The sequence below is a fragment of the Typopeltis vanoorti genome, chromosome 19, assembly GCF_054136105.1.
Source record: "Typopeltis vanoorti isolate ZY-2024b chromosome 19, IOZ_Tvanoo_1.0, whole genome shotgun sequence".
Lineage (NCBI taxonomy): Eukaryota > Metazoa > Arthropoda > Arachnida > Uropygi > Thelyphonidae > Typopeltis > Typopeltis vanoorti.
Genome location: NC_143567.1, coordinates 98,024,278 through 98,040,302, shown reverse-complemented (window position 1 = coordinate 98,040,302; position 16,025 = coordinate 98,024,278). Strand labels below are relative to the sequence as shown.

Here is a 16,025-nt window from a genome sequence, read left to right as displayed (position 1 = left end):
AAACAAAGTTTGCGCCTGAAAATATCTTCAGGACTGAGGTAAGGTGGTGCAACTCCGGGCAAAGGTGGACCAAGCTCTCATCACTCCTTGTCTCGGTATCTCCCATAATGCAAAGCACATCTCCTTGCGGACATGTATACTGCTATGCATTAAGGGAAGGGCCACTTCGAGACCAGTTTCCCAGACCGGTTTCGGCCTTTATCGAAGTCTCATCAGTTGGAGGCAGACCCAAACGTGGATATACTAAGGCAGAAGCAATAGGAGAGGTCATATTTGCCTATATGAGTTGCCAACAGGTATACCACCTTATTATTGAATTACTCTGGATTTAGAGAAAGGTGTTGGAAATTTATTTTGCACTTGGTTAGACTATAATAAATTTATTTTAATCCTTTATCCAAGTGTAAGCAAACAAAGTTTGCGTCTGAAAGTATCTTCAGGACTGAGGTAAGGTGGTGCAACACCAGGCAACTCAGAGCAAAGGTGGACCAAGCTCTTATCATTCCTTGTCTCAGTATTTTTATTCATTTATTAACTACCATAACAGCTTAAATGTCTGTAATACATCATTCTGTAAGAAGCTGCAAGTTATTGGAAGTTTATTTTGCACTTGGTTAGACTATAATAAATTTAGTTTAATCCTTGATCCAAGTGTAAGCAAACAAAGTTTGCGTCTGAAAGTATCTTCAGGACTGAGGTAAGGTGGTGCAACTCCGAGCAAAGGTGGACCAAGCTCTCATCACTCCTTGTCTCCGTATCTCCCATAATGCAAAACACATCTCCTGACGGACATGTATACTGCTATGCATTAAGGGAAGGGCTACTACCCAGACCGGTTTAGACCTTTATTGAGGTGTATTTAAGTAAAGACTTCTCTAAAAATTAGACGATTCCGAAATATCGCCCAACTCAGATTTGTTCCACTCAGTGACAGGCTCACCCCATTACCAAGAACTTCTCAGCATTGGCTCTACCCAGTGGCAGGCTCACTCCACCACCAGACAGAACCATTATCTCACCAGTGGCTCTACTCAGAGACAGGCAAAAACCTACCCCAAGCAGAGCCTCTCATATCCAGCATGGGAGGCAGGCCCAAATGTAGAGATACTAAGGCAGAAGCAATAGGAGAGATCATATTTTCCTATACGAGTTGCCAACAGGTGTACCACCTTATTATTGAATTACTCTGGATTTAGAGAATGATATTGGAAGTTTATTTTGCACTTGGTTAGACTATAATAAATTCAGTTTAATCCTTGATCCAAGTGTAAGCAAACAAAGTTTGCGCCTGAAAATATCTTCAGGACTGAGGTAAGGTGGTGCAACACCAGGAAACTCCGAGCAAACCAAGCTCTCATCACTCCTTGTCTCGGTATCTCCCATAATGCAAAGCACATCTCCTTGCGGACATGTATACTGCTATGCATTAAGGGAAGGGCCACTTTAAGACCAGGTTTCCAGACCGGTTTCGACCTTTATCGAGGTCTCGTCAGTTGGAGGCAGACCCAAACGTGGATATACTAAGGCAGAAGCAATAGAAGAGGTCATATTTGCCTATATGAGTTGCCAACAGGTGTACCACCTTATTATTGAATTACTCTGGATTTAGAGAATGATGTTGGAAGTTTATTTTGCACTTGGTTAGACTATAATAAATTCAGTTTAATCCTTGATCCAAGTGTAAGCAAACAAAGTTTGTGCCTGAAAGTATCTTCAGGATTGAAGTAAGGTGGTGCAACACCAGGCAACTCCGAGCAAAGGTGGACCAAGCTCTCATCATTCCTTGTCTCAGTATCTCCCATAATGCAAAGCACATCTTCTTGCGGACATGTATACTGCTATGCATTAAGGGAAAGGGCCACTACCCAGACCAGTTTAGACCTTTATTGAGGTCTCGTCAGTGGGAGGCAGACCTATGTTTGCTTACACTTGGATAAAGGATAAACTAAATTTATTATAGTCTAACCAAGTGCAAAATAAACTTCCAACATCTTTCTCTAAATCCAGAATAATTCAATAATAAGGTGGTACACCTGTTGGCAACTCCTATAGTCAAATATGACCTCTCCTGTTGCTTCTGCCTTAGTATCTCCACATTTGGATCTGCCTCCCACTGATGAGACCTCAATATAAAAATTTTAGTTTTTGTTCATCATTCTTCTTAATCTATCTAGCATACTCCATTAGATGCTTCTGTTTACGTGCTCACTAATCAAAATCTGCATTCCATACTCACACAGCACACTAATCTGTAATCACTAATGAAGAGATAATGCTTTTGAATTGCTGAAATATTTATTTCATTCAAAATTATAGGTAGAAGAGATAGTAGAAGTTGGTGATATATCTCCTGAACATGTCCATGTTCCAAATATTTTTGTTCAGAGGATAATCAGAGGTGAAAAGTATGAGAAGAGAATTGAGGTATGTGTATTTCTAATAAAAGTATATTACAATTTGAAATTAATTCTGGATTATATTTCTTCAATTTTATTTTGAACTTATAATCCTATGTGTATGAGTGATCATCCTCTATTAAAAGCATGAAGTACTTATTACTGTGATATACATTTCAATGATTCATTTCTTTTTAAATGTACTATATAGCTTGAATGCTAATATTTTGTTGGAGTTTTTGCATAAACTATACATGCATGAAATGCATGTGTAGATTGTGAACAATCTCTGCCTATTTATAATGTAGATTGCTATGGTTGAGGTTTGTTTTTAAGGATATCAGTTGAATTCTGATTAAAACAAATCAGATATCCTTTAAAAGCACGGTTTCTTGGGAAAAACCATGCTTTTAAAGAATTTGTACATAAATGTACAAACTTTTTCATTGGGGATCTAATATTTTAAATCCATTTTGAATCCATTACATAAGGATGTCTGAAAGCATTGTAAATGAGGAATATTGTTATGTAAGTGATATACTTTATCTTGGTATATTTTCTTGCCTAATTAGCTGTACATCAGTCTTTGTGACAACATACCCCCGAAGAAAGAAAGAAAGAGAAGTGTACAAAGACAGAAGATGTAGCAGGTGCAAAAAACTCATCAGAGACTTCCATCATTGGTTATGGCAACACTGTTTGGCTGCTGCAAAACGTTTAAGTGGAGTCACATGTTCATGTTCAGAAATAGGTTAACAAGTAGGGTGGAACTGTCCTGGTTCTTGTCTACATCAGCAACATGTGGAAATGTTGAAAAATTTCCACACTTACTCTTAACAGCAAGACTGTTACTATAAATGAAACAACATACCAACTGCAGTTTAGTCACTATTTTGCATATTCATCCACAACATATCTCACTTTCATCAAGTTTGGACATGATGTGCTTCTAAACAATTAACGAATAAAAATGAATTGTCATAGTTAAAAGAAGCATAAATCTGTTATTCTGAACTGCAGAAAACAAGTGTTATTAAGGGGTTCACTTAAGGATTAAAACTAGATAATTGGCAGAAGACTTCCACTTTCTGTAAGGAATATAGATAGCAAATCAGAGCATCTGGCCTATTTTCCAATTTTCACCTTGTTTCACCTGACAACATATTTATTGTTCTGAATCTTAAAATCCGTTACACTCCCTGCATTAACAGCATATTCCAGTAATGCATTCCATTCACTCACAGTTCTCCATTTAAAAACTCTACTCCTCACACCCTTCTTCACTACACTTACATAACTTCCAAGAATGGTCTCTGGTTTTTGCCTTCTGCTCTTTTTTATAATCCCTCTGAATTAATCCAGTAAAATCCTCTCACTAAATTAAACATCTCGATCATATCACTTCTTTTCCTCCTGTTCGCCAAACTCTGCAGTCCACATTCTTTCAACCTCTCTCCACCATAGTCCACCTTCCAGACTCTTGATATTGTATTAATCACTCATCTCTGGCCCCCTCTCCAGTGTTTCCACATCACAATGAAAATGACTTTGTTATCCCTACACGTTAGTGTACTTCTTATCATAGTGAGACTATGATATGCAGTCTTTGCAACACTTGCAATATGCCTTCTAAACTTCAGTCTGCTGTCAACCATCACTACCAAATCTTGAATCTCATCCACTTCTTGCAGTACATCATTATTAGTTTAGTACACAGTCTTATATTTCTCCACTCACAAATGCAACACCTTGTGTTTATTAATATTAAAACTACAACCCCACTCCTTTGTCAAAGTCAGAAGTTTATTCATATCTTCCTGAAGGGGATTAACATCAGCAGTGCTACTGATAATTCTCCCTAACTTTGCATCATTAGCAAACAACTGAATATCCCCAGTTAGTTCACATTAGCACCTCCATAGCACAATTGGAAGAACAACAGTACATTGTGCCTTTCGATTGGAAAAAGCCTTAGTTTGATTCTTGTTGTGACAAGAAGAAGAATCTTTATATGGGTTTTTTCAACTGAAAGTGAATTAGTCAATCTCATACAGCGATAGGAGTTCTTTCCTCCCAAAAACTCATTTTTTTTTTTTATCCTGCATAGAGACAAAAAATACTAGTGGGTGGACAGTAGATGATGATAGTGGTGGTTTGCTATATTTGGTGGATTAAGTGGTGGAGACAGTCATGGAATAGGTGCTCTCCCTCAATGAGTCTTTGGACTCCTTGGAGGTGTCGTGTAATAATAATAATATATTATTTACAAACAAGGTAAACAGCAAAGCTCAAGAACAGAACCTTCTCAGAAAACAATAGACTTTCTAAATGCAGTCAATCAACTTTAAACCATTCCATCTTTCTTTGAAATTCACTCCACAGATTCACAAACTGAACTCCCTTTGCTTTCTTGATTGAAGACTTGAGGGGGGGGGGGAACCCTTCCCCTTTCGAGTTGTCAGAATTCAAGGAGAACTGGCCTACCAGTCCATAACTCTGGGGGTTGGACACCAGGAGGCGGAATCCCCCCTTTTGAAGACTCGACACTCAGGGTAGCCCCTGAGTGTCGAGTATACATCTGTAATGCAGGTATCCTTTTTCATTCATTTCTGTTTGATGTATGAACCTTTTACGAAAATTTTTAGAACATTCCCCGTTTTTGCTTAAACAACTTTTGCTTCAGGATTACAACAATCAAACTCATTGTTGACCATTAGAACAGTGAGTTTGATTGTCAAACTCACTGTTCTAATGGGGGGGGGGATGCCGTAGGTTCCAGGAAGCATAGCTCCTAGTATATGTATGTGTATTTATATATATATATATATATATATATATATATATATATATATATATATATATATATATAGCTAAAAAAAAAAAAAAAAAGAAAGAAAAGAATTTACTAAAATAAAGAGCCAAAAGGCATCAGTTTGGTGATGCAAAATTATATAAGTGGGTATTAGATCCAGCATCATTTCAAAGCCAAATGTAGAAACTATGAAAGTTTCATAAAAAAATAAGTCGACCAGAGTGCTTACAGAAATGCACTCATGAGTTGCCTTAGTGTGGACTACTTAGAAAACATAAACGCTGCCCAAGCGTCTATATATTCGCTTTCTATTAGTCCATTTTAATAAGGTTTCACTGACTTTCTGATAAGGTTTCACCTTATCAAAATGGACTAATAGAAAGCAAATACATAGACTTTGGTATCAGTTATATTTTCTAAGTAATGCACACAAAGGCAACTCATGAATGCTGGTGAGTATATTCCCGTAAGCTCTCTGGTCAACTTATTTTTACAATACTTTCATAGTTTTTACATTCAGCTTTGAAATAATGCTAGATCTAATATTCACTTTACTTAAGAAAAAAAAGTGAATATGGGAGGGTGACGTTGATTTAAGAAAATGGTATAAGGACAACGGCTACAGAGAATATAGTTGAGATATTTAATGAGCAGTTTATAAAGGTCTTTCATCCTTGTGAATGTGACATCATGGAGAGTTTGAGAGCAGTGGATGAGAAGGAGGAGGATCGACTGATTGTGAGTGAGGAAGAGGTATAGGGAATTGAGGAAACTTGATATATTACCACATATTTTGAAGGAATGTGCCAGTAAGTTGACATCTGCCTTGGCATATTTGTTTAATATGAGTCTTACACTTGGTAATACTCATATTAATTTCCCTCATATCATATCAGATTCCCTTCCTTAAACAGGAGTTTAAGGAAGGGAAGATTATACTGCTTCATAAGGGAGGTGACAGAACTCAAGCATCAAATTATAACCTAATCTGTTTGTCAAGTGTTGGTTAGTTTTGGAGAGGCTAGTGAGAATCAGAATTGGGTTGACAACGGTGGTATTATCTTTGATGGACAGCATGAATTTGCTAAAAGGATCTCATGTTTTATTACTCTGTTTACTTCTTACCATAAGGTGAAAGTTGCATTAGATGAGGGAGATGGATGCACAGTGTACTTAAATTTTGCAAAGGCTTTTGATAGATTACTACATGATAAGTCGATAGTCAAACTACAGAGGATGAGGTTGGATATTAATTCATTAAATTGGAGATTGTCTATCTGATAGGCATCAGCAAGTTGTGTATGGGGCAGCAGTTATGGGAAACTTCATAAATCTGAAATCAGAAGTAAAACATGAAGAGCAGTTCAGGTCAATGCATTGTGCAACTGAAGTTGTGCACCTTTTGTTCATTGTTAAGTGTAAATCACTACCTTTGTTTGTACTATTCATTTGTTCAATTTATTTCCTTATGAAACTCTGAGGCTAACTATGCTTGTTTCATGACACATAAGTCTTTCACATTTGATTTTTTTTTAACTTGTGCATTAGCATAATCAATCTCTAAAACCTCTAAAATGGTTTCCTCTAGAAAATAGAAAATATCTGTTTTCTCAATCCTACCTGGCAAGAATAATATAGGTTATCCTTTTGCATAGACCTTTTTGGTAAATAATGATACAAAATAAAAATTTTGTGGACTACCAAGCTCAACTGATAGATAAACATTTAAATAAAGATGTTATTGGGAGACTTACTATCTGCAATAATTTTACAACCCAAAAAAGGTTAAAATTATTGCGGATTAGAACTGTAGGTAAGATAAGGATTATTTTTGTTATCGATCTAATTATTTTTAATTAATCTGGAAACCCTATTCTAGAGACCAAACATGGAACTTTTTCAAGATAAATTAAAGCCGAAGCAATTAAGGCTATGAGCCTAGCGTATTGTTTCTAAATTGTACTCTTCTCGCCAGCTAGACTGTTTTCCAAGGTTAGAAGGGTAGCTCACATTGGAAGAAATAATATAATAATAATTATGAGTTACTGTTTTTTATGGGGTGCTTAAGGGTCAAAGCTGTATAACTGAGAGGAGACCTCCACATAGCCTTTAAAGGAATGCGGAGAACCGAACAGGGCTTCTGACCTAATGTCCAATCCTCACCTTCTCATGGTGCACCCTGTTGTGTATCTACTTGGATACTGAACAAATGAGTATGGGCTGGTAATTTGGGATTTAGCCAACCAAATTGTATTCTTATTGGCTTAAACCAAAATAAAAAATGATGGTACGACATGACAAAATTTCATGCCAGCTGGGGCGTCGGCCGGTTAAACAAGGCCTCCGTTGTTTTCGCCAGGGAATCAGGGCAAACAGCAAAAAGACAGCTACTGGAACAAATCTGAAAACAAACCCCAACTCGACATCACCAGAGTTAAGGATCGGTACTATCAACATTAGAAGCCTGAATGGCAAAGAAATGGAGCTAGCTGAGGAATTAGATAAGTACCAGATCGTCATATTTAATAGGGGTGACTGAAACAAAAAAGACCAAAACTGGTGAGATCTTTCTGAGCAATAAATACAAAATGTTATATTCAGGCAATGACAATCAAGGAAAACGAGTAGCCATAGTATTCAACACTAAATACGATGCTAATCTTCTTGAATGGCAGGCAGTCTCAAGTAGAGTGATGTGGGCAAATATGAGAATGGGGAACTGGACAATGAGACTTATTTGTGCCTATGGAACCACAGAAGGTTCTACTAAAGTAGAAGTGGAGGAATTTTTTGAGGCTTTAGAAAAAGCAACTGACACAATGAAAAAGGAAAAGTTGGTCCTTGTTGGGGAATTAAATAGCAGAGTAGGAAATGATTGTGAGACATACAAAAATATTTTGGGAAAATTTGGAGAAAAGAACAAAGCTAATGATAATGGCAAATATCTGTTGGATTTCTGCTCAGGACATGACTGGTTATTACTAACACTATGTTCCAACATAAAAATGTGCACAAATTCACATGGAGAGAAGAGGCAAGGAATAAGAAAAGGCTCATTGACTATGTTATTGTTAATAATGATGTTTTCTCCCTGGTGCAGGACACCAGAGTGTACAGAGGATTTGAAATTGGAAGTGATCAATATTTAGTCTTGAGCAGGATAAAATTGAATTTCATATTGAAAAGAATAACATGTAAGAAAGTTTTAAAGCGAAAGTTTTAAAGTTGAGCAGCTCTCAGATGTGAACTGTAGACTAAAATACACAAAGATTATTGAAGAAAAAATGAAAGAGTTTGAGAACAGGAATCAAACCTTGGAGATTCAGTGGCAAACTCTGAAGAAAACATTGATTGATTCTGCCAGAGAGGCATGTGGTGAGGTTGTCTGCAAGGATAAAAAAATCAGAACTCCCTGGTGGACACAGGAAGTTAAAGAGGCAGTGAAGGAAAAGAAGAAAGCATATCAAAAGTTCCTTTCAAATAAGTCAGCTTGTGCTCTTAGAGAATACAGAGACAAATGCAAGAATGCTAAACACTGTGTAAAACTAGCTATGGGAGGACTTTGGCAAGAATATAGAAAATAAATATCAAAAAGGTGGCAAAATATTCTGGAGGTTGTTGAAGAAGCTTAGGAATTTGGGAAAGAGTGCTGTAAAAGGAGTTAGAGATGATAAAGGTGACGTGAAAATGGGAGAAAAAGATATCCTTGAAGTATGGAGTAATTACTTTGAAAAACTGCTAAATGAAACAAGCAGTGATGACAGCACAGTGGTAAAAAAAACACCGACCAGGCATGCAGTCAGGAATACATATCCATACTTGAAGAAGAAAAAGCCATCAAAGGCTTGAAATGTGGAAAGGCAGCAGGAGTAGATGATATTCGACCAGAAATGCTGAAGTATGGTGATATAAGAATCTTACAGTGGCTGCACTTCATAATTCAGAAAGCCTGGACAGAGGGAAGAATTCCCGATGATTGGAGTAGAGCTCTCATAGTACCCATATATAAAAAGGGAAATAAAACTGAATGTGAGAATTACAGAGGTATTTCCCTACTGAGTGTTCCTGGCAAGATCTATGCAAGTATACTTGAGAAATTGTTGAAAGGATTGTGGAAGGAAGCTTGACGAAGAACAAGCAGGATTCAGGCCAAATATAGGCTGTCAGGATCAGATTTTCACTTTACGACAAATAGTCGAGAAAGCATGGGAATATAACAAAGATCTGTATTTAAGTTTTGTCGATCTGGAAAAGGCATATGACAAGGTACCATGAGAGAAGCTATTCAATATGCTGCAGTTATATGGTGTCAATGGGGCATTATATCAAGCAATACTTAGTCTTTATTTGAGTTGTAAGTCAGCAGTTAAAATTGAAGGAAGTACAGGAAGATGGTTTAATGTTAAATCTGGTGTGAGACAAGGATGTACATTATCCCCTCTGTTATTCATTATCTATATGAATCCCATTATGAAAGAAAGTGGCATTAAACATGATATCAAAATTGGAGATGTTAATGTCAGCTCTTTGCTTTATGCGGATGATGTTATACTTCTAAATAAATCCTAAATTGAATAGCTGTTGTAATAGATATGGTATGAAGGTCTGCAATAAAAAGACAAAGACAATGAAAATAGGCAGAATCATTGAAAATGTCAGCTGTGTTGTGAACGGAGAACCTGTGGAACAAGTAAAACATTTCAGCTACTTAGGCACGATTCTTACTGAAGATGGTAAATTAAATATAGAAATAGACAACAGAATCAGCAAAGCTGGTATGGTGGGAAGTCAATTGATTAAATTCATATGGAATAAGAGAGAAATTAGCTGGAATACTAAATTAGCTGTATACAAGACAGTGTTCAAACCAGTTTTAACTCATGGATCTGAGAGCTGGGCCAGAAGTAAAACATTTGATCTAAGACTAGAGACTGCAGATATGAGAGTCGTGAGAAAGATTATAGGTGTGAACAGATTGCATCAATGGCAATATCATATTAAAAACGAAGATATGAGGAAAGAACTTGACATTGTCAACATCCAGGAATGTGTTAGCAGTCAGGTGGTATGGTCACTTAAACAGAATGTGTGAAGAAAGATTAGCAAAACAAGTGTTCTCTGCCAGGTTGGCAGGAAAATGACCCAGAGGAAGACCAAGATATAGGTGGATTGATATGGTACAAAGTGCCTTAGACGATAGAAATATAAGATCTGATAATGTTGGAGTCTTGACAAGTAACAGACTGATTTGGAGGAAAATTATAGATAGGAAGTTAGTAATGATGTAAATTTTTCATGTAGTACTATCATATCCTGTACACCCCTCGAGGGTACATGGCAGGAATTTGATGATGAGTATGATGATGTTTTATTTATATGCTGATGTACCATTCGTATATGTTTCATATTGTTTTGAATACATAAATCTTTTTGCTTTACAAATATAATTTTGCAGTAACAGTTTATGAAATGAAATTTAGATATGATTCATTCACAGTGGATTCATTAATCATGAATTTCAGACTACAGTTTAAAAATCATGGATCATTCTTTAGTCAAGGAATAATATCCTTTCCTAATTTTTTTTTTTTTTTATGGACCTTTTAGAAAGTAAAAAGTGCTTTTAAATTACTGCTGCTGTTTTATATTTTTTATAGGATTACTGAATTCTTTTAACTCTGAGAGATAGGGGAAAAAACTTACTAATAATGCTTTCTTACCACAGAGGTTGACTCTTTCTAAACAAGAAGAAAAGGTTAAAACTAAAAGTCCTGCTCATTTAATGAGAGAGAGAATTATAAGAAGAGCTGCCTTAGAATTTCAGAATGGCATGTATGGTATCCTTTGTGTTCCCTAATTCATTTTGAAATAATTTATGATATTGAAGTTACTGTATTTTGGAATGATCTGCTAAAATATGTGATTTAATGTTAAAATAACATCAGTGGTAATCCATATAGTTAAGTGTACGTGTTAGTAAGATTATTTAATTTAAAAAAAAAAAATATAGGGAAGCAGATTAAGACACAAATACAAAGGAAGAGGAAAGTGTGTTGGGGATGAAAAGAATGGGGGGGATTATTAATGAACAAACATTGAATAGTACTAACAAAGATAGTGATTTAGACTACTTGTAAACAACAAATTACAACGATAATTGCAGTAATTAACTTTAATGAAATGAAAGTACAGATATTTCATATTGAAAATAACAGTACATCATCATTGCATAGAAATGGGCATACAAGGTGCACACACCAATCAGTTTACCAATTAAAAATGGTTGCCACATGCTATAAATTAATATATTAATAAATAATGTTAAAACTTATTTAAGTTAAGGGATATTATATCCCATATTGTTTCTTAGCCGAATAAGAAACTCAAAGAGTTTCATGCCGAATATAGAAACTATATAAAGTTCGGCGATTCCAAGTAAGCAAATACCTAGATAGTGCAGCACCTGACCCTTGAAGGTAGTGCAAGCTGAGGCAACTCGTGTAAAGGATGGAGCAAGCTCCAATCACTATTCTTGATATTTACCCATAATGTGAACTTAACTCCTAGGAGCTGTATTATGTTCAACATTATGAGAAAAGGTCACTACCCAGACCTGTTTCGACCTTTTTTGAGGTCTCATCAGTGAGTAGGTAGACCTAGTTAATACCAAGTTTGTAGCGAACAGAAGTGAGAATAGTGATAGGTAGACCTAGTTCGCTAGGTCTACCTACTCACTGATGAGACCCGAGAATATATTGTTTTCCAGGCAGTAAAATGAGTAGAGTGATTGAGGCATTGGATATGAAGCGGGAGCGAGCAAAAGAGTTAATTGTATTAATTGGTACAAATGATTTGAGAGAGAACAAAGAGCATGTCAAAATGAATGTCAGGAGACTGCTTGGAAAGATAAAAGAGAATAGTGTGACAGGAAGGGTAGTCAGTGTGTTGCCTAGGTATGATTGTCGTGAAATGAGGCAGAGAGCAAGGATTATGAATGATATTCTGGCTGAAATGTGTGAGGAGATGAGAGTACAGTTTGTTAATGTGTGGAATGAGTTTGAGGGACGAAGTGAGCTGTATGGGAGTGATGGACTGCATTTGAGTGGTTATGGTGTGAGTCGCTTGGAGAGACTGCTGCTGGAAGGTAGAGAAGTGAATAGAGAGAATGAATCAGATCGAGAGGGGAGTGATGTGAAAGAGCAGGAGAGTAAGACAGGAGAGATTGAAGAAGCGGAAATGAATGGGGAAGTGAGTGGTATGAGTATAGAAAATGAGAGAATGGGTGTGCAAGAGGAGCAGGGAAACGGGGAGGCTCAGGGTGGACAAGGGTACACAGCGTGAGAAAGGTGGATGCTCCAAGAGGAAGTGAGAGCATGTGTAGGCAGGAAAGAAATGGGGTGACCAGGGATCAAGAGGAAACAGATGGAATTGCAAAGGGTTCTGAAATGAAGAAGCAGAAAGGGAAATGGCCCCAGTCCAGCATGGAGAGATCACATCGAGTGGTGGTATCAGTGGAACTAGCTGTAGATCCAGAAATGAGCTGTTGTGTTTGTATACCAATGCTAGAAGTATAAGAAACAAGGCGGATGAAATGGTTGCACTAATTGCGTATGTGCACCCAAAGATTGTCGGAATAAGGGAGACATGGTTAGATGAGGACGACATCCTGACAGGAATAGAGATGGAAAGGTATGATGTGTTTCGTGAGGATAGAAGGGGTAAAAAGGGAAGGGGAGTGCTATTGATGATAGAGCAAAAGTTATGTCCATACAAGGTAGAGATGCAAGAGGGAAATAGGGCCAGTGGTTTTGAGGCAGAATGGTGTGAGATAGAAGTGAATAGAATCAAATACTTGGTGGGATGTTGCTATAGACCTGGTAATGTGGGTGGTGGTGATAGTGAAATGTATAGTCAAATCAGCCAAGCAAATAATAAAAGGGTGATCATCATGGGTGATTTTAATTATGGCAATATAGACTGGAATGAAGAGATAGCAACTGGAAGTAAAGAAAATGAGTTTCTTGAGTTTTTGAGGGATAACAGAGGGCACACGAGGATTAAGGGTCTTGGATTTGGTCATCTCATAGGAGGATGTAATTATAAATGAGGTGTCAAATCATCCACCAATTGGTGAAAGTGACCATGATTACCTGGGTGGTTGCCAGCAGTGCAAGGACCCCTGTGAAAAAAGGGTATATATGGAACTACAAGGGGGGTGATTATGAAAAGCTCAGGAAACAGCTTGCAGGTGTAGCATGGAATGAGGAGTTAGCTGGAAAAGAGATCAATGCAGCTTGGGGGATTTTCAAAAATTATTTAGTACATGCAATGTCTAAATGTATACCATGGGTGAGAAGGTTAAATAAGGTAGGTGTGAGATGGATGAATAAAGAGATTAAGCATGCGATACAGAGAAAAAGGGATTGTGGAGGCAGCATAAGAGAAGTGGAAGTAACCTTTCGATATCTAGCCAGCAAACGAAAGAATGATTATGGAAGGATGACATTGATTGGAGGAAATGGTATAAAGACAGCTGATGCAGAATGTGTGGTGGAGATACTTAATGAGCAGTTCATAAAGATCTTTCAATCTTGTGAATGAGACTTCATGGAGAGATTGAGAGCAGTTGATGATGGGGAGGAGAGACTGACTGTAAGTGAGCAAGAGGTGTTTGGGGAGTTGAGTAAACTAGATATAAATAAGGCTGTGGGACTTGATAATATATCACCACGTATTCTAAAGGAATGTGCCAGAGAATTGACACCTGCCTTGACATATTTTTTAATACGAGTCTTGCACTTGGTCAAGTTCCTAAAGAGTGGAAGGAGGGCAAGATTGTGCCACTTCATAAAGGAGGTGATCGAACTCAAGCATCAAACTATAGGCCTATCTCTGTGTCAAGTGTTGTGGTGAAGTTGTTGGAGAAGCTTGTGAGAACTAGGATCCAGAGTTGGGTGGACAACAATGGTATAATCTTTGATGGACAGCATGGATTTGCTAAAGGGAGGTCATGTTTTAGTAATCTACTTACTTATTACAATAAAGTGACTGCTTCCTTGGACAGAGGAGAAGGATACACAGTAATATACTTGGATTTCGCAAAAGCTTTTGATAGAGTACCTCATGATAAGTTGACAGTCAAACTAGAGCAGATGGGGTTGGATATTAGATTAATGCACTGGATTGGAGACTGGCTATCTGATAGGTATCAACAAGTTGTGTATGGGGGTGCGATATCCAGGAAAAGGAAAGTCACTAGTGGAGTGCCTCAGGGGTCTGTTTTAGGGCCATTACTATTTAACTTGTATATTAATGATATCGGCGAAGATTTGGATGGAGATATTCAGTTGTTTGCAGATGATGCAAAGTTGGGATGAACCATAAAGAGTAGTGAAGATGTTGTGGCCTTGCAAGAAGACTTGAATAAATTGAGTGATTGGGCAAGCAAATGGGGATGTGAGTTCAATGTTGCAAAATGTAAGGTTTTAAAATTTGGAAAACAAAGATGGGATGCAGAATTTATGCTTGGTGAGAATATATTGTTGGAAGTAGAGGAAATAAGAGATCTGGGAGTGATAGCGGATAAGGATCTAAAATTTAGGGGACACATCGCTAAAATTGTGAAGACAGCACAAAGACTTCTGGAATGATGCGGAGGACACTGACGTGTAGAAGTAGGGAGATTCTTGTTCCATTGTATAAGGCTCTGATTAGGCCACACATGGACTATTGTGCCCAGATTTGGTCGCCGGGTTTTCAGAAGGATGAAGATTTTGGAAAGGGTCCAAAGGTGATTGACTAAGATAGTTTCTGACCTCTGGAATGTTGAGTATGAGGAAAGATTGAGAAGATGTAATTTGCAGAGTCTAGTGGAGAGAAGGAAGAGGGGAGATATGATGGAGCCTACAAGTTGGTAAGGGGTTGTTATAAGATCAATGGTGGAGAAGTTCTACAGAGAATAGTGGGAGATCAGGGGAGAACCAGAGGTCATCCCTGGAAACTGTATAAAGAGGGTGTGAGTAGGGGAGTGAGAGGCAGGTTTTTTTCGTACATTGTTGTGAATGATTGGAATGCCTTGCCTGAGAGTGTGGTGTCTGCAAGGAGTTTGAGTGTGTTTAAGACACGGTATGATGAGATGTGTGTGTGTGTGTGTGATAAAAGGACCTCCCAGATGAGTCTTTGACTCCGTGAGGTCTTGTTTAATAATAATAATCTGCCAGTAAGCTAGATTTTTGATAAACACTGGTTGATAAATTACCAGATGCTGTGTGTGTAAGAAGGATGTCCAAGAATGGTAAACTAGAGGATTGGGAATGAATGGATGAGAACAAGATATCTTCCAGAATGTTCAAAAAATAGTTTGCCAAAGGTGGAGACAGAAGGCTACCTGTGCCTTTAACTTGTCTATGGATCTTGTTTTTTTAGCTGAAATATCCTGATTCTATAACAAATTCAGAAATCTTTGCAGTATCAGGAGGGTAATCATCATATAGTAAATTAACAGTGTCAGATAAGGGAATGTTGGTAAAGAGGGAAACGGTGTCAAAGCGGACTAACAAATTCAATTCTTATATTTGAATATCCTTGATTTTCTCGAGAAAATGTGTGGAATTCTTGATGAATGATCTAGATTGTCCAGTATGGGCAGTTAATAAAGGTGAAAGAAATTTAGCAATTCTAAAGCTGGGACAGTCAATACAATTCACGATAGGGCTTACCGGATAACCTTCTTTATGAATTTTTGGGAGACCAGAGTTCTTCCAAAAACGAGTACACAACTTGTCCAAAGTATTTTGATCCCAGCTAATAACTTCATC

At 37.4% G+C, this 16,025-nt stretch overlaps 1 protein-coding gene across 1 annotated transcript in view; it reads left to right on the top strand.

The window, feature by feature from the left end:
- Nucleotides 1-16,025, top strand: part of SCOT (Succinyl-CoA:3-ketoacid CoA transferase) — a 210,706-nt gene that overhangs the window by 105,712 nt on the left and 88,969 nt on the right. The window contains exons 8-9 of the mRNA XM_090408800.1: nucleotides 2,317-2,424; nucleotides 10,934-11,045. Of these exons, the coding sequence (XP_090264926.1) occupies nucleotides 2,317-2,424; nucleotides 10,934-11,045 (220 nt within the window). The remainder of the gene's footprint in view (nucleotides 1-2,316; nucleotides 2,425-10,933; nucleotides 11,046-16,025) is intronic.